Here is a 23,065-nt window from a genome sequence, read left to right on the forward strand (position 1 = left end):
CAGATATTTTGAAAAACTTGGATAATATTTGTAGCACATGTAATATTTAAACGAAACTCTCGACATAAAAAAAAGAAGTTATTACTCTCCTTCCGTCTCATAACTCAAGCAATCGCCAGAATCAAGGGTCTGCGGATCTCTTCTCCGTCGTGAATCCCTAACTTTCGCTTGATATCTGGTATCGTAGGGCTTTAGCGGTGTTCACCGTTTGTTCCATAATTCTTCTGCAATTAGGGTCGAGTGAGGTTTAGTTTTTTTTTTTTCCTTCACTGATGGCTCTATTAAATCTCTTCGTCTATGGTTTGGCTTAGGAGGAGGTGGCGGTTAGAGGATTATGTCCCCAGATGGCGTAGAAGAAGCAGACTATGAGAGCGACCCCGAGGAACTGAAGCGCTCCTTGGCTGCAAGGAGGAGAGAAGCTAGCGATGATGAGGATGAGAACCGTGGAGAAAAAATTCAGAGTGCTGACATCGATTCCGATCAATCCGATGAACAGAGTGCTGTCGTGGAGTTTGATAACGATGCAGACGAAGGACTGCACATAGAAGGTGATGACATCTATGATGAAGAGGATGACGAGGAGGAGGGCAATTTTGGAGAAGATGATGATGACAACATGGAATACAAGACGACAAGTGTTGCTGGCGAGGCTGAGCCTAAGGGAGTGGACTCTGTTGTGGATGGAGAAGAACCAAAGCAGAAGGAGCCTTTTGCAGTGCCAACTGCTGGAGCTTTTTATATGCATGATGACAGGTTTCAGGAAATGGATACTGCCCCAAATAGGTATTACTATATGGTTTTGTTTTTTTCTCCACACTAGTTAGTAACTCACGGAACTATTATTATATCATGCAAATGTATGTATGTATGGAGGGAGAGTATACTAAACAAACTAGCAGACTGCTATTTTATACTCTACCGAGAGCTCTTCCGTTCTCCTCTTGTTTAGTGTCTGTGCAAACAAGTTACTTAGTAATATCCATTCATATTGGTCTTGTATTTTGCTTGTGTAGGCGAATGCGTGGTGGTAGGAGGCTCTGGCCATCCCGAGATGAAAGAAAATGGGGACATGACAAATATGACGAGATGAATACACAAGAAAAGCAATATGATGTAGTCATCTCTCCTCTCCTATTCATTTTTTTTTTTTTTTTGACATTTTCCCTCTTGCGGTGTCAATACATTTTTCACTTCTTCTGTATTTCCTTTTAATTTACAAGCTGATTGATAAAACTTTGTGAACATAGAAGAGGACTTCCCGAGGCCGAGCCAGAGGACGTGGTCAGGAGCATGGATATTCTCGAGGACACCAAAATCAGTATCCTAAGGCTGTCACAAGAGGGAGAGGGCCCAGACGAAATGAGGTTGCTTTGAGAAAGGGCACTCAAGCCCCTTCTGTGCAAACCAAACAGTGAGTCTTTAAGTTTTGTTTTTTTTTTCTCTAGGTAACATATGAATGTTCTATCTCTAATTTCCGACACAATGGATCTGTAGGTCCCAGAATTCTTTTGTAAAAGAGTCACACGTTGATCCAGGACGGGCACCAACAGAAACAGACAGCATAGAGACAGAAGCCAGGATAAATGTAGTTGCTTCGAGTTTAAACTCAGCTTCTCCTCCATTCTATCCTTCAGGTTCCTCCAGTAACTTGGCACAAAAGGATTTACAAGCTGGCATGGGTAGACTGCACGTTAATGGAAGCCCTACGCCATCTGGAAAGAAGTTTGGGAATGTAAAACCTAGCACTGCGTGGGTACGCACTACCCCTTCTCAGACTACTAGTCAAGGTAGAGTTGCTCCTCCCCCTGGGAAAGTGCTTAATCAAGGTGACAATGTTTCTTCGCCTATGCAAATCCGGGGAATGCCAAAAGGTACTTACCTAAGCTGTACTCGATCTCCTGGTCAGGCTTGTGAACAACATCTAGCTTTTACTAGTTTGCTGCCTTTTTCTCCTCCGAAACTGGATCATTAAAAAATCTTTATATTTCTGGTGAAACAGAGTCAGCCACCGAAACTGGTGCTTTGCTGGCCCAGGGAAAAGGGGCTCTCCAGCCTAATGGAAGGGGATCTTTTATGTATGGAGGGACACAATTCATGGGTCCAGACGGTGGCATGGCGGCTGGTCATGGCAATCCCAATTTCCATGCTTTTCTGCCTGGTAAGTTGTTCTTGAATGTCACCGTTCATCCTTAGTTGGAATGGTTAAAAACATCTTCAAGAATCAGTTCATGCTTCTAATGAAATTAAAAGCTAATAATGCTGAGCCGTTTGGATTCCTTGCCCATGTGTAGAGCTGCTTGAGATCAGTTCCTGCTGTTTGTACTGGTACTAATATGCATGTCTGATTAGTTTTATATTTTAATGCTCATATTTTTTCCTGTTCATTTCATGTCCAGTTATGCAATTCGGTGGCCAGCACGGTGGTGTTCCGACCTTTGGTATGGCTCTTCCAGGATATGTCCAACCAGAACATGGTACTGGAAATCCCGAGATGACATGGTATGCAGTCCTTCCTTATTGCTGTACCACATTTATGGATGTTAGTTTTGAGTTTCCTCAACTTTACGTGTTTTGAATATACTCCATATTTGTTAGTTGACCTCCTGCATGCTTTTGTTATTTGTGATGATTTAGTCTTTTGCTGGCCCAAACAGAACAGAGTTGTTGCTTTCATTTATCTTCTCTTTGTTAGTTGTTAGATTTCCCTAGCTCCTGATTACTGCTATTTTTGTTTATATTATTGACAGGCTGCCAATTCTGACTGGCCCGGGAGCATTGGAGGCTTCATATCCTCCCCCTTATGCTGCAATTGAAGGTTCTTACCAAGCACACAAACCAGGGTTACCTTCCTCTGCAGGATCCTCCAGGTTTATTAATTAGTCGTTTTATTTTCTCAGTATTGCTAATCAGCCTGCACATTTCCATATGCTTAAATGCTGACTCTTAACTTTATACTAGAGGAAGAGTATTCTTACTATGTAGCTTTAACTAAAGAAACCATATGTAAGATTTTAGAATTGGGATTTCTCATATTTGTTGCCCACTGCAAAATGCATGTCCACGCTATAATTGTATTTCCGAACTGTTCGGATCAGTAATGTACTATGTACACCAGAAACATGTAGCTTTCATATACCAGGCTCACTTTTTTTGTTTGGAACTCATGTAACTATTTCGAACTTCTCTGATTGTGAATCTCGAGTGAAACATTTAATTTGGGCTTACTTGCCCATTTTTACCAATTAACATTTTTCGTTTTGTTTGGCAGCCAAGAGAACAGTTCGAATAACCCTAATGTCGAAGAGAAGCCCTTGGAGAGACCTGGTAAGTGGTTTTATTGACATCAGATGTTTGCTGTATCTTGTTTTGTTGTATAGTAGGGGAAAGCATCTGCCTTAAATAGTTTTAGGAGAGAATATGAAAGATTATTTACTCTGATATGATTGGTAACTGGTACAAAGCAATGAATATGTTCGATATGATTACTCAAGCGTTGTTTATTATAAGTAATTACGCTTCTTTAGTAATAGATTCAAAGTATTGTTTCGCATTATTACATTGACCAAATGAAAAAGAGTAACAAGGGTAGGAGAGATTGATTGTTTAGGCTCGTTTAGGTTTGAAATTAAGCCACTCTCCTTTGGATGTAGAGGCTAAAAACAATGGGACACCACAACGGTCGAACAGCAACCCAAACAAACAGCCTCGTAGGTGAGTTTTGAAGCTATATCTTCGTAACTGCTTTTTAAATTGATCATACTGAGACATGGAGATGAGCTTAAGCAATGTGTAATCCATATGTATTATTGTGGCAGATACTCGGAGATGAGCTTAAGCAAGTGAGTGCGCATTGTAAAGAGGAGGCAAAAGGTCCCCTCTTGTTATAATAAGTTGAGAAAGGAGGTTTGTGAGAGAGAGAGAGATCCTCCTTTGCTGCAGGTTTCTGTTGCTTCTCCAAGCTGCTCTGCGGAGCACTTTGGGCTGCTAATGTTGCCGATGTACTAGGTACACGCAACTTTAAGTTCTTAATATTCATTAAAACATAACATGGAAAAAGGAGATAAAATTGATTTAGTAAGTGTGCTTTATTTTCAGGAGGTGGTTGTGCCTTAGAAAGGATTTTTTTTTTTGGGGTGAGATTTGAACTGTGGCTTCCTTGTTCATCTGTAATTTTTATTATTTTGTTACTTTTGCTTTGATTTGTAATGTTGATATTTTTTTTGTTTTTCGTGGTCTATTTAAGATTCTGTCTGTGGACGCGAACTCCCGCTTTGGAAATTGCCCATTTTGAGTTTATGATCATTTCCTTTTGAATATGATTATTATTGGTTTAGCTCCTCTCAGCTTTCTAAAAGAATGTAATATATTGTTTCTTGCGTATAAGATAAGATTTACCATCCACATACACCAACTTCCTGCAGAATATTTTGGGAAATTGCACAATTTATAATTAAGAAACCGGTCAATTGCCCTATTTTTTTCATGTTCCCCTTGTATTATCCTTGGAAGCAACCGGGAAAACTTGCCAAATAAAAAATTAAAATTAAACCCAATTTTTTGGTAAAACAGGCATCGTGGTTCTTCGAGAATCACACCCCTTCTACACAATAATTTTTAATCGGTAAAAGTTGAATATTTTCACATCAGAGCCTCGCCTCTTCTTTTCCCCTGCTTCACTCCGGCGAGAGTTTCCGTAAGCAAAGTCGTTTTGGGCGAGGGAGCATCTGTTGCGGTGAAGTAAGTAGTTGTCGAAATCACAAGAAGACCCAAGGAAGTGAAAGGGTGGTTAGATTTCCGGCCTCAATAATCGATTCGACTTGATATTTCGATTCGGTGATATGAAATACATTTTTTTTATTAAAAAACTTTAGTATTTATGGTTGGGGTTGAAGTTTATATTTCTGTTTAGGGTTTATATTTTCTTTTAGGGTTAGTGTTTAATATTTATGGATTGAAGGTGGATTGGGATACAATTTATTATTTAGAGTTGTGATAAAGTTGATGTTCTATACTATTTTGGTAAAATAGAATAGATTAACTGAGGTTGGTAAATGGAATACAAAATATATTGGAAGGAGTTTTATTTTAGTCCATACATTTATTGTGCATAGTAATTCTGGATGCGGTAAATATTTAAGTGACGTGATTTTCATCTCTTTCAAGTCACCTCTATAATATCATGAGCTTCATCATCTATACTATTTCGGCTATAAAAATTGTTCTTCGCCTTATCATGCACTCCATTGCAGGGACTTAGTAGTGAATATTATACTCATGATCGCTAATTTCTATTCCAACGGTTTCAAATGGAATAGTTTTGGGACCAAGTAGTCCTATACTACGCCATTGGTATGGACTAACACATTCAGGAACTTCAGTCCAAGTCATGTATTTGTACATTTCGATTCATTTTAGGCACAATCACTGGAGTCTCAGACATCCCAAATTAGTTTCATTCATTATTTAAGTTGGCATCATCAACTCTGTCACCTATAATATGTATGTGGTAACTAAAACTGTTACGTGGGTGGCTTTACATACCTTTATATGGTGAATAATGCTCGTTAAATTTTTATCCATATTTTTTTTTGTATTCTCTCCTTTGCTAACTGGATATTTGTTGATGAGAGGAGTATAACCGGTTGATAAGTGGTACAAATGTTAGTTTGTTAAATATGTCAAAATCAATGTCATATACCTAATTTTCATTTGCATTTTGGCTATTGAGCAAATTCACCAAAATATTTTATTTCATCGTTGTTATTGTAAAATTGGAGATATGAAGGTGGAATCTTGAAAAAATAACAACGCAGCAAAAAGAAATTAAAAATTGTAGTTAGCGACCCCAAAGTTACAATTTTGTTTAGAATGACGACCGAACTTTCGAATTAAAGAGGGCAAGGGGTCAAAATTGTGAAAACATTTTACAGTCTCTTCCTCCTCCTCCTGTCCAGCGCAGCGAAGAACGATGATGGGTGGTAATAACGTCTACTCTCCGCCCGACCAGTCCCTCTCCCCAAACTCTAATCTTTGCATCACGGTTACGTCCTTCTCTCCTCCTTAGATTTTGATTATCCGAACTTAGGGTTAACTTGATTCGAAATGAACAAACCCTGGTTGTGATTTCAGATCGAGGAGGTTTCTCAGAGCAGCGAGCAGCTGGTCGTAGACGGAGACGATGACCTTCCAATCGTCGGAGACAACCCTCCTGACGACCTCCACGATTGCGATGGATTGCTTGATGAATTCCCAGCTCAAAGCAACGGATCCGAAAAGTGTTCGCTGGCGTCTCCTCCGCCCGCTACGGGAATGGAATTCGACTCCTACGACGACGCCTACAGTTACTACAACTCCTACGCGAGGGACCTCGGTTTCGCCATCAGGGTCAAATCCTCGTGGACAAAGCGTAACAGCAAGGAGAAACGCGGCGCCGTCTTGTGCTGCAACTGCGAAGGCTTCAAGACGCTTAAAGAACCAAACAGCACAAGGAGAAAAGAGACCAGAATCGGTTGTCAGGCCATGATTCGCCTCCGGTTGATCGAACTCGATAGATGGAAAGTCGATGAAGTCAAACTGGAACACAACCACTCCTTTGATCCCGAAAGAGCACACAACTCTAAGTCTCATAAGAAAGCGTGTGGTGATGGTGATGGTGGTGCTGCCAAGAGAAAACCTGAACCGCCTCTTGATGTCCAAGTCCGTACCATCAAGCTGTATAGGACCACTGCTATTGACTCTAATGGGGAGACAAGTGATGATCACTTGCACTCTTCAAAGCGTTTGGATCTCAGAGGAGGAGGAGGGTTTAGAGTCTTGCAAGACTTCTTCTTCCAATCTCAGCTTACAAACCCCAACTTTTTCTACTCCATGGACCTCGGGGACGACGGGGGCCTCAGGAACGTCTTCTGGATTGAGTCTCGAGCCAGGGCTGCTTACTCCCACTTCAGCGACGTGGTTGTCTTCGACACGACGTGTTTATCCAACGCCTACGAGCTCCCTCTCGTGGCGTTTGTTGGAATTAACCACCATGGAGATCCCATTTTACTCGGATGTGGTTTGGTCGCTGACCAGACCCCCGAGACCTACGTCTGGCTCTTCAGAGCGTGGCTCACCTGCGTGTCGGGCCGTCCCCCGCTGACCTTCGTCACGGAGCATTGCAAGTCGATCCAGACTGCAGTCTCTGAAGTTTTTCCTAGGGCTCATCACCGTCTTAGCTTGTCCCACGTCTTGCAATGCATTGTTGGAGTGCAAGACTCTGAGTCATTCCGTATGGCGCTGAACACTGTGGTTTACGGTTATCTCAAGGTCGAGGAGTTTGAAGTGGCTTGGGAGGAAATGATCATTCGGTTTGGGCTGACGAATGACGAGACCATCCGGGGCCTGTTTCAAGATCGAGAACAGTGGGCTCCTGTTTACCTCAAGGACACGTTTTTGGCCGGGGCGCTGACTTTTCGATTGGAGAATGCAGCGGCTCCGTTTATCTTCAGCAGCTACGTTCACCAGCACACGTCCTTGAGAGAGTTTCTTGAAGGGTACGAATCTTTTCTGGATAAAAAGTACACAAACGAAGCCTTGTGCGATTTAGAGTCGTCGAAATCGATCCCGGAGCTCAAAACAACGCACCCGTACGAGTCTCAGATGGCGAAGGTGTTGACAAAGGAGATATTCACAAGGCTCCAAGAGGAGGTAGTGGCGACGTCTTCGTGTTCTGGAGTAACGCAAGTCCACTCATCAAACGGCTCGGCCTCCTCCTCGTACGTGGTTAAAGAGCGGGAAGGAGAGAAAGTTAGAGACTTTGAGGTCGTCTACGAGACAAATGCAGCAGCAGGGGTACGTTGCTTCTGTATCTGTGGTGGTTTTAGCTTCAACGGGTACCAATGCAGACACGTGCTCCTCCTGCTCAGCCACAAGGGCTTGGAGGAAATCCCGTCTCAGTATATACTGCAGCGTTGGCGCAAGGACGTGAAGCGTCTCTATATTGCGGATTTCGGGTCAGGCTGTGTGGATGTAATGAATCCGGTTCAGTGGTACGAGCATTTGCACAGAAGAGCGATGCAGGTTGTTGAACAAGGGATGCGATCGAAAGAGCACTGTAGAGTTGCCTGGGAAGCGTTTAAGGAGTGTGTGAATAGAGTGACAGAGAAGTCTTCGTAGGTACCTTTTTTGTGTTACCTGCTGCTGTTGTATATGTTATGTCTTTGTACGACCTGATTGAAATTTTAATTATTATTAGGGGGTCATAGCTCATTCCTGTAGGATCATTAAGACTACCTTTCTTTTTTGTCGGTGAATAATTCATTCAAAGGTTTAAGCCAATAGGCTCGAGTGACAACCAGAATAGAGTTCAAAAAGAGAGAACAGAAAAAGACGAAGAGACATCATCAGTAGATGCTAAAGAAGAAGCCTTCAGAGAAGGAAGATAAGAGATCCTCAACCTCCACGTGCCAGTATATATATGACAATACATAATTAATGCAGTTCAAAAATGACAATACACAACTAAAGCTAACCTCAGCACAAGAAAGATGGTCTTAGTGGAGAAGCCTTCATATATATATGACTACATAATTAATGTAGTTCAAAAATGTAATACATAACTAAAAAGTTAAACAAAATAAAAAATAGTTATATTTTTAAAATCTTTTATAATTCAAATATTGTAAACAAAAAATATCAACAGTTATATTTCTAAATTACTATTCCATTCCACACATATTAAAAAGTATACAATTGATAGTTAGTTTATTATTATTTTTTTTGTCGGCAATATTATTTAAACATACTAAATAAACTTAATTATATTTTTATAAGTTTGGCAAACTGTATAAAATTATTTTGGCATGTTTTTTGGTTGTATCATTGTTATGAACCAATTGGTTTGTAGTATTATCAAACCTAAGTGTTTATAAATGATAACATATTATGGTTATATTATTGAAAATCAAAGATGGCCAAAAGGTATTAAAATACGGTAGACCAGTAAAAACTAAAAATTATACATTGGACTAGTGAGAACTATACTATTTATAGAGAGTGCAATATATTATTTAAGATATAGTCTTCTATTGTTCACGTGTTTATATATTATTTTTATAAAATAAATTAAACACTCTATTATGCTTTCAAATTTGATATTTCTTTTCTCTATCATTTCATACAAAAAACAAAAAAATGTTACAATAAGACTTGAACTCGTGTATCTTAATACACTAAAATTAGTTATTTACCAACTAAGCTAGCGCAGTTTAGTCAGTGTTATATATTAAATAGACAACAATAAATATTGAAGGGAAAAATTATTCAATATTTTCAGAGAGAGTGAGGATGGTGGAGAAGAAATGACCATGATTTTTTTGGAAAAAAGATGACTGTGTAAAATATATATAAGAATGTGTACTTTTATTGAATAAAACAACCACCAATAAATATTAAAAATGAACTAAATCTTTGAAAAAAATATAACATAATTTGGAAATATGATAAAGAAAAAACACCATAAATCTAGAAAAACATTTAGCATATAGCTTCGACGGCGAGCCTTCTGACAGCACCACTGCAATCTGGTGCTCCAAACTTTTCCGTTGAGACATCAATGGAACACTTCTCTTTTCCAACGCATTCTTGTGTGAGAATATCAACCGTGTTATTACTTGATTCACAAGTTCCTTTTACAAAAGATCCACAATCGCCATCTGGGTTACCAAATGATGCAAATTTGATGGCAGAAATTGGTTTTCTATCGCATGAAAGCTCAATAATATTTTTCTCGTAGACGTTAGCACATACACTTCCCACTCTAGTAGTTTGGAAACTGACAAGCGATGGGTTTCCTCCCATCTCCTCAAACAAAACTAGTGTGTTATCTCCTTCTGCATTCAAGAAAGAACGAGGAACATGGTACCTGTTCAAGAAAAGAACAAAGAAAAAAGTCCCAGTAAAGATTTCTCAGGTTTAACATTAACATATTTGATTCTAGAACCTAATAGATGTGGAAAATGTACCATCTTTGTGTGGGTTCACCACAATTGGTCAGACATTTTTCAGCATGATAAGCACCTCTATAATTACATTTTGCATCACAACCATTTTCGCTTGAAATGAATGCCGGCCAATAACGTCCAATGTTGTTTCCATTTACCCAAGCTGTACCTTTTCCAAGTCCCATAAGATCGACAACAACCGGATCATTTCCCAAGGGAGACTTGAATGTAGTCTGAAAGACAAAATGGAATGATGTGATCTGATATTAAATCAACAAGTGTTTGGTTTGTTATCTTATAGATAATAACATCTCTTTACCTTATACCATGTCATGGTTCGGTTAAACGGTACACTTTCAACTGACCATTTAGACATTGATTCCGTTCTAAAGAGTTGGCTCTCAAACCCAATTAAACCGGTTTTATAGCCCCATTTATGAGCAGACAAGTCCTTAACTATAGTTTCATCACCATTTCTTCCAGTAATAAAAATGGGTCCAGTGATTCCAGCAGGCTTACTTTCAAAGAAAGCACCATAGTTCTATCAAAAAAAAGTTGACAAAATTTTATTTTCAGTTAATTTTTTTCTTAAAGAGTTTTAACTTTAAAAAATACAAGATAAAATAATATCTAAAAACTTACCGCAAGTCCCACAGTTATGCTAAGAAGAGCAATGACATTACGACCAGACTTAAACTTCACATCTTTCTCAAATACATAGTTAAATTTACCATTCTCAGCGTGTTGACTACCTAAAAATATAAATCAAATACTTTTTCGTAAGTTGGTGTTATGAGATTTGTAAAATGTATATAGGAGATACTTACCAATATGTTTTCCATTGACAAAAGCGTGAAGGACATGAGCAGTACTGTTGACGCGAAGAGACATGTTTTTACCCGAAAATGGATCTCGTTTTTTAAACTTAACGGTAGTCATGTACCATAGATAATCACTTTGGTCATTGGTTACTACTTTCTGATCAAATAGTTGTGTCTGTGTAGATTCTCCTTTTCCTTTCAAAAGGAAGTTGTCCACGTTCTCTGGTCTCCATGACCATTTAAGAGTTGAAGGGGTATCCTCAGCTTCATTTGGCTTCTTAACCATCATTGAAGTTTGAGTGGTAATCTGAAAATATAAAACCAACAAAAAATGAATTTTGGTTACAACTTTAAATGACTAACGGTTGTTAGTATGAAAAATTAAAATCCACAAAAGAAAATGTAAAATAGAAAACCTCTGCGGTGTTATAAGCCTCATTTTTGCAATCCGGTAAAATGGTAACAGACCAAGCCGGGACAACGTAAGATTCTCCTTGGAAACTAATTGTTGCATCTGACTTTTCATTTCCATTTCCAAAAAAGCAGCTTGATCCTTTTTCAGTTTTATAAATTGTTGCCTAGGTAATATTTTCATGATGAGTAACTAGTTCAAGAATAACATGTACAATAGTGATAAAAAAAATAACAATAATATTACCGATGCAGAGTTTCCAAAGTCAATGGTGGAGATGTTTCCGTACGTGAGAGTTCTCTCCATCGAGTGAAGAACATCATGAAGTTGTTTCAAATGCCCGTATTTTGGTTGATTCAAATTACCTAATAGATTTTCCCATGTTAGTAAAAATAGAAACTTCTAAAATATTTTTAAATATGAATATACTTTAAATTTACCATATTCGTCAAGGGGAGCATCATAATCATATGAAGTTGTGATGTATGGACCACCTGCAGTTCTGTCAAAGTTGGTGCCTCCATGGTACTACAATAATAAAAAATTTCAATTACTCTTTCCAGTTAATGTCGATTTTCTGTGAGCTTATTTTAATAAATAAGTTAAATTTCATTATTATAATTTACCATATAATAATTATTAAAAGTTCCTCCTCTTTGGAAGAATCTTGCAACAGAAAATGCAACATCTTCGGTTGTTCTATGGGGATTTTTGCCACCCCATTGCTTAAACCTAAACAAACAAAAGACAAAATAAATATATTATGATAAAATATTTAAAAAATAATAAAAATATAATCATACTGAAAATAAAACTTACCATCCGGTCCAATTCTCAGTCCACATCTTAGGAGTGTTGGGATTGTTTGGTACAAAATTGTCACAATAAAATCCATTACATGTATTCAACTATAAAAACAAAAACGATTTAAAATAGTTAACCTTTGAATTTATTAAATAAATATTCATTATATCTAGACGGATCATATTACCATAGGCTGAGGAGCATCATTTTGTTGACACATTATCCACGGAACACCAACATCAAGAGACTGAGCCATGTTTGCACACCACTTAATGTATGCTTTACCCGATTTTCCGTAGGGTCCCATTACATTTCCATACTCATTTTCTATCTGCAAGATTAATAAAACAAAAAAAACATCAATATTGTTAAGAATTATATATAACATTACGAAACACCACATAATGTATTTAAAATATTAAATCGATTACCTGAGCAAGAATAATTGGGCCTCCTTGTGATGCAAATAAATTTTCTTTCTTGACCATGTCTACTATCATAGTTGTGAAGTTTTGCATCTCATCCTATACATAAATCATTCATATAAAATCTAATTAAAAAATAACACTGCATATATGATCAAAAGAATATTGATCATAAAGTAAGACTACCATAAATGCTTTATTTGTAGTTCTGAACATCATTCCAGGCATGTTGTGCAGCCAAACTGGGAATCCTCTGTTTAAAATTATTAAAAAAATTGCAGGTCAAAAAAATCACATGAGAAACAATAATATCATCAAACAAGAAGCCAACTCATATGATAATCTATTAAAAATATATACTATAATTAAAAGACTAGTACTGGCATTTACAATACATAAGTTTTGGTATACTGATTAATAAAATCAATTCATTGGACCATTTATCGACCAAAACATTATATGGAGAACCGTACTATCACCATACAAGAAGCTAACTTATTATGAAAATGTATTAAACTGGTATATATTGCACATAAAGAGACTAGCTAAATCCATTTTAGTATATTACCCGTAATTCCACTCAGCACATGCATATGGTCCTATGCGAAGAACACCATACAATCCTTCATCTTGAATGGTTTTCAGGAATCGAATAAGATCTAATTTTCCAGAAAAATCATATTGACGGCGAGTAGGCTCATGCGCATTCCAGAAGACATATGTTTCGATCGCATCAAGACCTCCTTCTTTACTTTTTCTGATAAGATCCGGCCACATCTAAAGATATTAACAAAAACTATTATAATTAGTAGCAAACATAAAAGACTAATACCACACATACTGTTTGATGTAAGGTAGATTAAATACCTCAGGAGTGCTTCTAGGATAATGAATCGAACCAGAAAGGAGAACTCGGCGGTGACCATCAATGGTAATGGCTCGGCCATCATGAGAAACGATTGTGGCATAGACATTACTTACGAAAAGAAAACATAAAAGAAATCGTAGAGAAATCATATTTACTTAGAAAAATGGTTTTTGAATGAAGAAATATGAAAGGAAACAAAGCTTTTTATAGGAGTATAAAAGCGTTACCTAAAGATAATATGTATAATTATAGATATTCCGAAAAACAAAATTGTAACTGCCATAGTATTTAAAGTATAATTTTTTATCTTTTAACTAACTTTTTGAATTTTGTAACCAATAGAAAATCATTTATCCTGATTTTCAACTTAAATTTGATTTGGATAATAACAGATTTTATGCCAAAAGTCTGAATCGATGTAGCTTGGTTGTTGAAATTTGTTTTCAATTCATTATATCTTAAAACATGTCTGAACATGAAAAATTATTTGTTTTGTAAATAATGTAAATCTTAAGAGCATCATATTTATTTATATGTTTTCATTTAATTTTTAAACCAGTTTATGTCTGAGTAATTTTTTTAATACATTCCATTTTTTACAAATAAGATAAAAATAATAATTTTCTTGACTACCTCTCTTTTTATGTAACAAATACCTTGTTTGTGTTAATCAAATTTGTGTATGACCATTGAATAAATGTTATCATAACACTTAAAACTACTTTGACTAACATATTATTAGTCAGCCTCCAAAATTATATAAGTTATATTTTACATATATAAATATTCGCTTTTCCTTAATATTCAGTTAGGCGGACGAACTCAGTTGGTATATATCTAATTTTGTTGTGATACCTTACAAGAGTTTGAATACTTAGTGTGACATTTTTTATTTGCATTAAATAAAACTTTTAAATCTTTTTATACAAAAAAGAACCATTATCCATCAAATCCTTATTTTTCAAAACTCTCAAACAACGAAGGTTTCTTTCATCATCCCGAGTTTCTTAACTGGTTTCTCTAATCAAAACATAGCCACACGTTTGATTTGGTTTCATCGTCTTCGTCGAGAATTTTCTCTTCTCTGCACCTTGTTATGCATTCTCACCGGAATCACCGTAGTTGGAGAAACTTGCCAATAAGAAAACATCTTCGAATGTACCATTTTCCATACCTAGAATCTGTAATGTTATAATCAGCATTACCTACCAAAAGTGAAAAAAAAAATTCTATTGAAATCTACATGAGTAATGATCATCTTATTAAGAAAAACCATTGGAGATGGAATTCATAGCGTTTAATCACTTGTTTATAAAGACAAACAACCAATCTGGTTCAACTTTTTTTGCCCACCTCGATCGAAGTCCTTGAAACCCCTTTACAAATCTAAATTAAACCAAACTTATCTTCATCCTCGAAGCGTCCATCTCTAGCATCTCACCATTGGTAACAATTAATCATCCGGATCACATGGCGGTTCAAGTCAATCTCCTCCACCATAGATAGAAGCGGCAAACAAAGGACTGAAGAAGAAAGTGCTTCAATCTCTACCAAAGCTCACTGTTCACCGGAATCACCTTTGTTGGAAAAAACTAGCCGAGGGTGGCGACAAGCTCCGGTTCATGTCCGCCAGAGAGAATGGGGAAGAAGAAGGGTTAAGGATTTTAGGGCAATTACATTGTATATCTCAAAAAAAATTATAATTTATTTTTCTATCTAAATAATCTAAATTGATAGCATATACCATGCATTTTCTTTAATAATACAATAATATCAATGTATTAAGCTTGTGCAACCTGCAAAGAAAAAACAGTTTTAAAATTAATATTCGGTATCCGTAAAAAGTAAAATGTGGTCCTTAGTTATTCACACAACTCTCACAGCATAAGTTTATGTAAAATATCTGACATTTCTCAATTTCTTCTTGTTTGTAGCCAAAACAGAGGGAAGACAATCAATGAAATTGTTTTGAATTATTCTCATCTGAACGAGGCTGGAAGTTCTTCATGAGTTTTCGCTTGGTCTCAGAAACTCACAGAGACATATACACCACCGTGAAAGCACAAACCCCTCACTTTCTTCCTCTTTTCTTGTTCACATTCCAGGACTCACTTCTCCCACATCCTCTGTATTTGACATGGAGAGATGCACCTTCTTCTTTGCTTCTGTCACATGCACGCCACCGTCAGTTAGTAAAAACGATCAGAGAAAATGAACATTTTTATGTTCTTTACAATTCTATACATATAGAATAAAAATAAAATGCAATATATATTATGTTTAATATTATTCCATCTGTAAAATCAGTACTGTGACTACCATCGTCACTAGTTGTTTCATCATTACCACAACCTGCTCTCCACTGCCGTCTCCACCCATGTCTCTTCATCCCATCGTCTCTTCTTCTTCTCCACCTTGTGTGGTGGTTTCTTTTCCACCTCCATCAACTCCGGAACCAGCTCTTTTGCAAATCATATATTCTCATCCATCTCCTCATTCTTCTCCTTCATTATTCCATCAGCTTTACATCTTGTCACTCAGTTGCTGTGTGTTATTGTTATTGTTATATTCTATTTGACGAAGTAGAACAGAAATGCGGCTGCACAGAAAATAAAGATTTGGTATGTTTTGTTGTTGTGTCATTGTTATAAACTAATTGGTTTGTACTTATATCAAACCTAAGCATTTACAAATAATAATATATTATGGTTACATTATTGAAAATCAAAGATGGCCACAAAGTATAAAAATACCGTGAACCAGTAAAAATTGAAAACTATACATTGAACAAGTGAGAACTATACTATTAACAGAAAGTGTAATATACTACTTAAGATATACTCTTCTATTCTTCACGTATTTATATTTTATTTCCTTAAAATAAATTAAACACTCTGTTATGCTTTCATACTTGATATTTTTTTTCTCTATCATTTTGTGTGATTGGTTGTAAACACAAAATTTTATTTAATACAAAAAACAAGAAAAAATGTCACAATAAGACTTGAACTCGTGTATCTTAATACACTAAAATTAGTTATTTACCAACTAAGCTAGCGCAGTTTAGTCAGTGTTATATATTAAATAGAAAAAAAAATATTGAAGGGAAAAATTATTCAATATTTTCAGAGAGAGTGAGGATGGTGGAGAAGAAATGACCGTGATTTTTTTTTTGGAAAAAAAGATGACTGTGTAAAATGTATATAAGAATGTGTACTTTTATTGAATAAAACAACCACCAATAAATATTAAAAATGAACTAAATCTTTGAAAAAAATATAGCATAATTTGGAAATATGATAAAGAAAAAACACCATAAATCTAGAAAAACATTTAGCATATAGCTTCGACGGCGAGCCTTCTGACACCACTGCAATCTGGTGCTCCAAACTTTTCCGTTGAGACATCAATGGAACACTTCTCTTTTCCAACGCATTCTTGTGTGAGAATATCAACCGTGTTATTACTTGATTCACAAGTTCCTTTTACAAAAGATCCACAATCGCCATCTGGGTTACCAAAGGATGCAAATTTGAAGGCAGAAATTGGTTTTCTATCGCATGAAAGCTCAATAATATTTTTCTCGTAGACGTTAGCACATACACTTCCCACTCTAGTAGTTTGGAAACTGACAAGCGATGGGTTTCCTCCCATCTCCTCAAACAAAACTAGTGTGTTATCTCCTTCTGCATTCAAGAAAGAACGAGGAACATGGTACCTGTTCAAGAAAAGAACAAAGAAAAAAAATCCCAGTAAAGATTTCTCAGGTTTAACATTAACATATTTGATTCTAGAACCTAATAAGATGTGGAAAATGTACCATCTTTGTGTGGGTTCACCACAATTGGTCAGACATTTTTCAGCATGATAAGCACCTCTATAATTACATTTTGCATCACAACCATTTTCGCTTGAAATGAATGCCGGCCAATAACGTCCAATGTTGTTTCCATTTACCCAAGCTGTACCTTTTCCAAGTCCCATAAGATCGACAACAACCGGATCATTTCCCAAGGGAGACTTGAATGTAGTCTGAAAGACAAAATGGAATGATGTGATCTGATATTAAATCAACAAGTGTTTGGTTTGTTATCTTATAGATAATAACATCTCTTTACCTTATACCATGTCATGGTTCGGTTAAACGGTACACTTTCAACTGACCATTTAGACATTGATTCCGTTCTAAAGAGTTGGCTCTCAAACCCAATTAAACCGGTTTTATAGCCCCATTTATGAGCAGACAAGTCCTTAACTATAGTTTCATCACCATTTCTTCCAGTAATAAAAATGGGTCCAGTGATTCCAGCCGGCTTACTTTCAAAGAAAGCACCATAGTTCTATCAAAAAAAAGTTGACAAAATTTTATTTTCAGTTAATTTTTTCTTAAAGAGTTTTAACTTTAAAAAATACAAGATAAAATAATATCTAAAAACTTACCGCAAGTCCCACAGTTATGCTAAGAAGAGCAATGACATTACGACCAGACTTAAACTTCACATCTTTCTCAAATACATAGTTAAATTTACCATTCTCAGCGTGTTGACTACCTAAAAATATAAATCAAATACTTTTTCGTAAGTTGGTGTTATGAGATTTGTAAAACTTATATAGGAGATACTTACCAATATGTTTTCCATTGACAAAAGCGTGAAGGACATGAGCAGTACTGTTGACGCGAAGAGACATGTTTTTACCCGAAAATGGATCTCGTTTTTTAAACTTAACGGTAGTCATGTACCATAGATAATCACTTTGGTCATTGGTTACTACTTTCTGATCAAATAGTTGTGTCTGTGTAGATTCTCCTTTTCCTTTCAAAAGGAAGTTGTCCACGTTCTCTGGTCTCCATGACCATTTAAGAGTTGAAGGGGTATCCTCAGCTTCATTTGGCTTCTTAACCATCATTGAAGTTTGAGTGGTAATCTGAAAATATAAAACCAACAAAAAATGAATTTTGGTTACAACTTTAAATGACTAACGGTTGTTAGTATGAAAAATTAAAATCCACAAAAGAAAATGTAAAATAGAAAACCTTTGCGGTGTTATAAGCCTCATTTTTGCAATCCGGTAAAATGGTAACAGACCAAGCCGGGACAACGTAAGATTCTCCTTGGAAACTAATTGTTGCATCTGACTTTTCATTTCCATTTCCAAAAAAGCAGCTTGATCCTTTTTCAGTTTTATAAATTGTTGCCTAGGTAATATTTTCATGATGAGTAACTAGTTCAAGAATAACATGTACAATAGTGATAAAAAAAAATAACAATAATATTACCGATGCAGAGTTTCCAAAGTCAATGGTGGAGATGTTTCCGTACGTGAGAGTTCTCTCCATCGAGTGAAGAACATCATGAAGTTGTTTCAAATGCCCGTATTTTGGTTGATTCAAATTACCTAATAGATTTTCCCATGTTAGTAAAAATAGAAACTTCTAAAATATTTTTAAATATGAATATACTTTAAATTTACCATATTCGTCAAGGGGAGCATCATAATCATATGAAGTTGTGATGTATGGACCACCTGCAGTTCTGTCAAAGTTGGTGCCTCCATGGTACTACAATAATAAAAAATTTCAATTACTCTTTCCAGTTAATGTCGATTTTCTGTGAGCTTATTTTAATAAATAAGTTAAATTTCATTATTATAATTTACCATATAATAATTATTAAAAGTTCCTCCTCTTTGGAAGAATCTTGCAACAGAAAATGCAACATCTTCGGTTGTTCTATGGGGATTTTTGCCACCCCATTGCTTAAACCTAAACAAACAAAAGACAAAATAAATATATTATGATAAAATATTTAAAAAATAATAAAAATATAATCATACTGAAAATAAAACTTACCATCCGGTCCAATTCTCAGTCCACATCTTAGGAGTGTTGGGATTGTTTGGTACAAAATTGTCACAATAAAATCCATTACATGTATTCAACTATAAAAACAAAAACGATTTAAAATAGTTAACCTTTGAATATATTAAATAAATATTCATTATATCTAGACGGATCTTATTACCATAGGCTGAGGAGCATCATTTTGTTGACACATTATCCACGGAACACCAACATCAAGAGACTGAGCCATGTTTGCACACCACTTAATGTATGCTTTACCCGATTCTCCGTAGGGTCCCATTACATTTCCATACTCATTTTCTATCTGCAAGATTAATAAAACAAAAAAAACATCAATATTGTTAAGAATTATATATAACATTACGAAACACCACATAATGTATTTAAAATATTAAATCGATTACCTGAGCAAGAATAATTGGGCCTCCTTGTGATGCAAATAAATTTTCTTTCTTGACCATGTCTACTATCATAGTTGTGAAGTTTTGCATCTCATCCTATACATAAATCATTCATATAAAATCTAATTAAAAAATAACACTGCATATATGATCAAAAGAATATTGATCATAAAGTAAGACTACCATAAATGCTTTATTTGTAGTTCTGAACATCATTCCAGGCATGTTGTGCAGCCAAACTGGGAATCCTCTGTTTAAAATTATTAAAAAAATTGCAGGTCAAAAAAATCACATGAGAAACAATAATATCATCAAACAAGAAGCCAACTCATATGATAATCTATTAAAAATATATACTATAATTAAAAGACTAGTACTGGCATTTACAATACATAAGTTTTGGTATACTGATTAATAAAATCAATTCATTGGACCATTTATCGACCAAAACATTATATGGAGAACCGTACTATCACCATACAAGAAGCTAACTTATTATGAAAATGTATTAAACTGGTATATATTGCACATAAAGAGACTAGCTAAATCCATTTTAGTATATTACCCGTAATTCCACTCAGCACATGCATATGGTCCTATGCGAAGAACACCATACAATCCTTCATCTTGAATGGTTTTCAGGAATCGAATAAGATCTAATTTTCCAGAAAAATCATATTGACGGCGAGTAGGCTCATGCGCATTCCAGAAGACATATGTTTCGATCGCATCAAGACCTCCTTCTTTACTTTTTCTGATAAGATCCGGCCACATCTAAAGATATTAACAAAAACTATTATAATTAGTAGCAAACATAAAAGACTAATACCACACATACTGTTTGATGTAAGGTAGATTAAATACCTCAGGAGTGCTTCTAGGATAATGAATCGAACCAGAAAGGAGAACTCGGCGGTGACCATCAATGGTAATGGCTCGGCCATCATGAGAAACGATTGTGGCATAGACATTACTTACGAAAAGAAAACATAAAAGAAATCGTAGAGAAATCATATTTACTTAGAAAAATGGTTTTTGAATGAAGAAATATGAAAGGAAACAAAGCTTTTTATAGGAGTATAAAAGCGTTACCTAAAGATAATATGTATAATTATAGATATTCCGAAAAACAAAATTGTAACTGCCATAGTATTTAAAGTATAATTTTTTATCTTTTAACTAACTTTTTGAATTTTGTAACCAATAGAAAATCATTTATCCTGATTTTCAACTTAAATTTGATTTGGATAAGAACAGATTTTATGCCAAAAGTCTGAATCGATGTAGCTTGGTTGTTGAAATTTGTTTTCAATTCATTATATCTTAAAACATGTCTGAACATGAAAAATTATTTGTTTTGTAAATAATGTAAATCTTAAGAGCATCATATTTATTTATATGTTTTCATTTAATTTTTAAACCAGTTTATGTCTGAGTAATTTTTTTAATACTTTCCATTTTTTACAAATAAGATAAAAATAATAATTTTCTTGACTACCTCTCTTTTTATGTAACAAATACCTTGTTTGTGTTAATCAAATTTGTGTATGACCATTGAATAAATGTTATCATAACACTTAAAACTACTTTGACTAACATATTATTAGTCAGTCTCCAAAATTATATAAGTTATATTTTACATATATAAATATTCGCTTTTCCTTAATATTCAGTTAGGCGGACGAACTCAGTTGGTATATATCTAATTTTGTTGTGATACCTTACAAGAGTTTGAATACTTAGTGTGACATTTTTTATTTGCATTAAATAAAACTTTTAAATCTTCTTATACAAAAAAGAACCATTATCCATCAAATCCTTATTTTTCAAAACTCTCAAACAACGAAGGTTTCTTTCATCATCCCGAGTTTCTTAACTGGTTTCTCTAATCAAAACATAGCCACACGTTTGATTTGGTTTCATCGTCTTCGTCGAGAATTTTCTCTTCTCTGCACCTTGTTATGCATTCTCACCGGAATCACCGTCGTTGGAGAAACTTGCCAATAAGAAAACATCTTCGAATGTACCATTTTCCATACCTAGAATCTGTAATGTTATAATCAGCATTACCTACCAAAAGTGAAAAAAAAAATTCTATTGAAATCTACATGAGTAATGATCATCTTATTAAGAAAAACCATTGGAGATGGAATTCATAGCGTTTAATCACTTGTTTATAAAGACAAACAACCAATCTGGTTCAACTTTTTTTGCCCACCTCGATCGAAGTCCTTGAAACCCCTTTACAAATCTAAATTAAACCAAACTTATCTTCATCCTCGAAGCGTCCATCTCTAGCATCTCACCATTGGTAACAATTAATCATCCGGATCACAAGGCGGTTCAAGTCAATCTCCTCCACCATAGATAGAAGCGGCAAACAAAGGACTGAAGAAGAAAGTGCTTCAATCTCTACCAAAGCTCACTGTTCGCCGGAATCACCTTTGTTGGAAAAAACTAGCTGAGGGTGGCGACAAGCTCCGGTTCATGTCCGCCAGAGAGAATGGGGAAGAAGAAGGGTTAAGGATTTTAGGGCAATTACATTGTATATCTCAAAAAAAATTATAATTTATTTTTCTATCTAAATAATCTAAATTGATAGCATATACCATGCATTTTCTTTAATAATACAATAATATCAATGTATTAAGCTTGTGCAACCTGCAAAGAAAAAACAGTTTTAAAATTAATATTCGGTATCCGTAAAAAGTAAAATGTGGTCCTTAGTTATTCACACAACTCTCACAGCATAAGTTTATGTAAAATATCTGACATTTCTCAATTTCTTCTTGTTTGTAGCCAAAACAGAGGGAAGACAATCAATGAAATTGTTTTGAATTATTCTCATCTGAACGAGGCTGGAAGTTCTTCATGAGTTTTCGCTTGGTCTCAGAAACTCACAGAGACATATACACCACCGTGAAAGCACAAACCCCTCACTTTCTTCCTCTTTTCTTGTTCACATTCCAGGACTCACTTCTCCCACATCCTCTGTATTTGAGATGGAGAGATGCACCTTCTTCTTTGCTTCTGTCACATGCACGCCACCGTCAGTTAGTAAAAACGATCAGAGAAAATGAACATTTTTATGTTCTTTACAATTCTATACATATAGAATAAAAATAAAATGCAATATATATTATGTTTAATATTATTCCATCTGTAAAATCAGTACTGTGACTACCATCGTCACTAGTTGTTTCATCATTACCACAACCTGCTCTCCACTGCCGTCTCCACCCATGTCTCTTCATCCCATCGTCTCTTCTTCTTCTCCACCTTGTGTGGTGGTTTCTTTTCCACCTCCATCAACTCCGGAACCAGCTCTTTTGCAAATCATATATTCTCATCCATCTCCTCATTCTTCTCCTTCATTATTCCATCAGCTTTACATCTTGTCACTCAGTTGCTGTGTGTTATTGTTATTGTTATATTCTATTTGACGAAGTAGAACAGAAATGCGGCTGCACAGAAAATAAAGATTTGGTATG

At 35.5% G+C, this 23,065-nt stretch overlaps 3 protein-coding genes and 1 pseudogene across 3 annotated transcripts; 2 read left to right on the forward strand and 2 right to left on the reverse strand.

Moving 5' to 3' along the window:
* The first annotated feature begins 28 nt into the window (after window positions 1–28).
* Window positions 29–4,319, forward strand: LOC106383057 (annotated as a pseudogene).
* A 1,521-nt stretch (window positions 4,320–5,840) lies between these two features.
* Window positions 5,841–8,316, forward strand: LOC106383055 (protein FAR1-RELATED SEQUENCE 8-like). Its single transcript, XM_013823168.3, has 2 exons — window positions 5,841–6,040; window positions 6,130–8,316. Exons 1-2 carry the CDS (start codon window positions 5,969–5,971, stop codon window positions 8,152–8,154), a joined length of 2,097 nt encoding a protein of 698 aa, XP_013678622.1. The 5' UTR covers window positions 5,841–5,968; the 3' UTR covers window positions 8,155–8,316.
* A 1,197-nt stretch (window positions 8,317–9,513) lies between these two features.
* On the reverse strand, window positions 9,514–15,754 carry LOC125588469 (beta-galactosidase 15-like). The gene is made up of 15 exons (XM_048759827.1): window positions 15,657–15,754; window positions 13,310–13,418; window positions 13,011–13,219; window positions 12,629–12,695; window positions 12,449–12,541; window positions 12,205–12,348; window positions 12,033–12,121; window positions 11,840–11,945; window positions 11,654–11,741; window positions 11,460–11,578; window positions 10,808–11,108; window positions 10,623–10,732; window positions 10,300–10,521; window positions 10,002–10,213; window positions 9,514–9,901 (listed from the first exon to the last, which is right to left on the reverse strand). The coding sequence occupies exons 1-15, from the start codon at window positions 15,752–15,754 to the stop codon at window positions 9,514–9,516; spliced, it is 2,355 nt and encodes a 784-aa protein (XP_048615784.1).
* An 889-nt stretch (window positions 15,755–16,643) lies between these two features.
* LOC106356326 (beta-galactosidase 15-like) lies at window positions 16,644–22,883 on the reverse strand. The gene is made up of 16 exons (XM_048759828.1): window positions 22,786–22,883; window positions 20,439–20,547; window positions 20,140–20,348; window positions 19,758–19,824; window positions 19,578–19,670; window positions 19,334–19,477; window positions 19,162–19,250; window positions 18,969–19,074; window positions 18,783–18,870; window positions 18,589–18,707; window positions 18,346–18,447; window positions 17,936–18,236; window positions 17,751–17,860; window positions 17,429–17,650; window positions 17,131–17,342; window positions 16,644–17,028 (listed from the first exon to the last, which is right to left on the reverse strand). Exons 1-16 carry the CDS (start codon window positions 22,881–22,883, stop codon window positions 16,644–16,646), a joined length of 2,454 nt encoding a protein of 817 aa, XP_048615785.1.
* Window positions 22,884–23,065: the final 182 nt, after the last annotated feature.

This window comes from Brassica napus, chromosome C6 (genome assembly GCF_020379485.1).
Source record: "Brassica napus cultivar Da-Ae chromosome C6, Da-Ae, whole genome shotgun sequence".
In the NCBI taxonomy this organism is placed as follows: Eukaryota; Viridiplantae; Streptophyta; class Magnoliopsida; order Brassicales; family Brassicaceae; genus Brassica; species Brassica napus.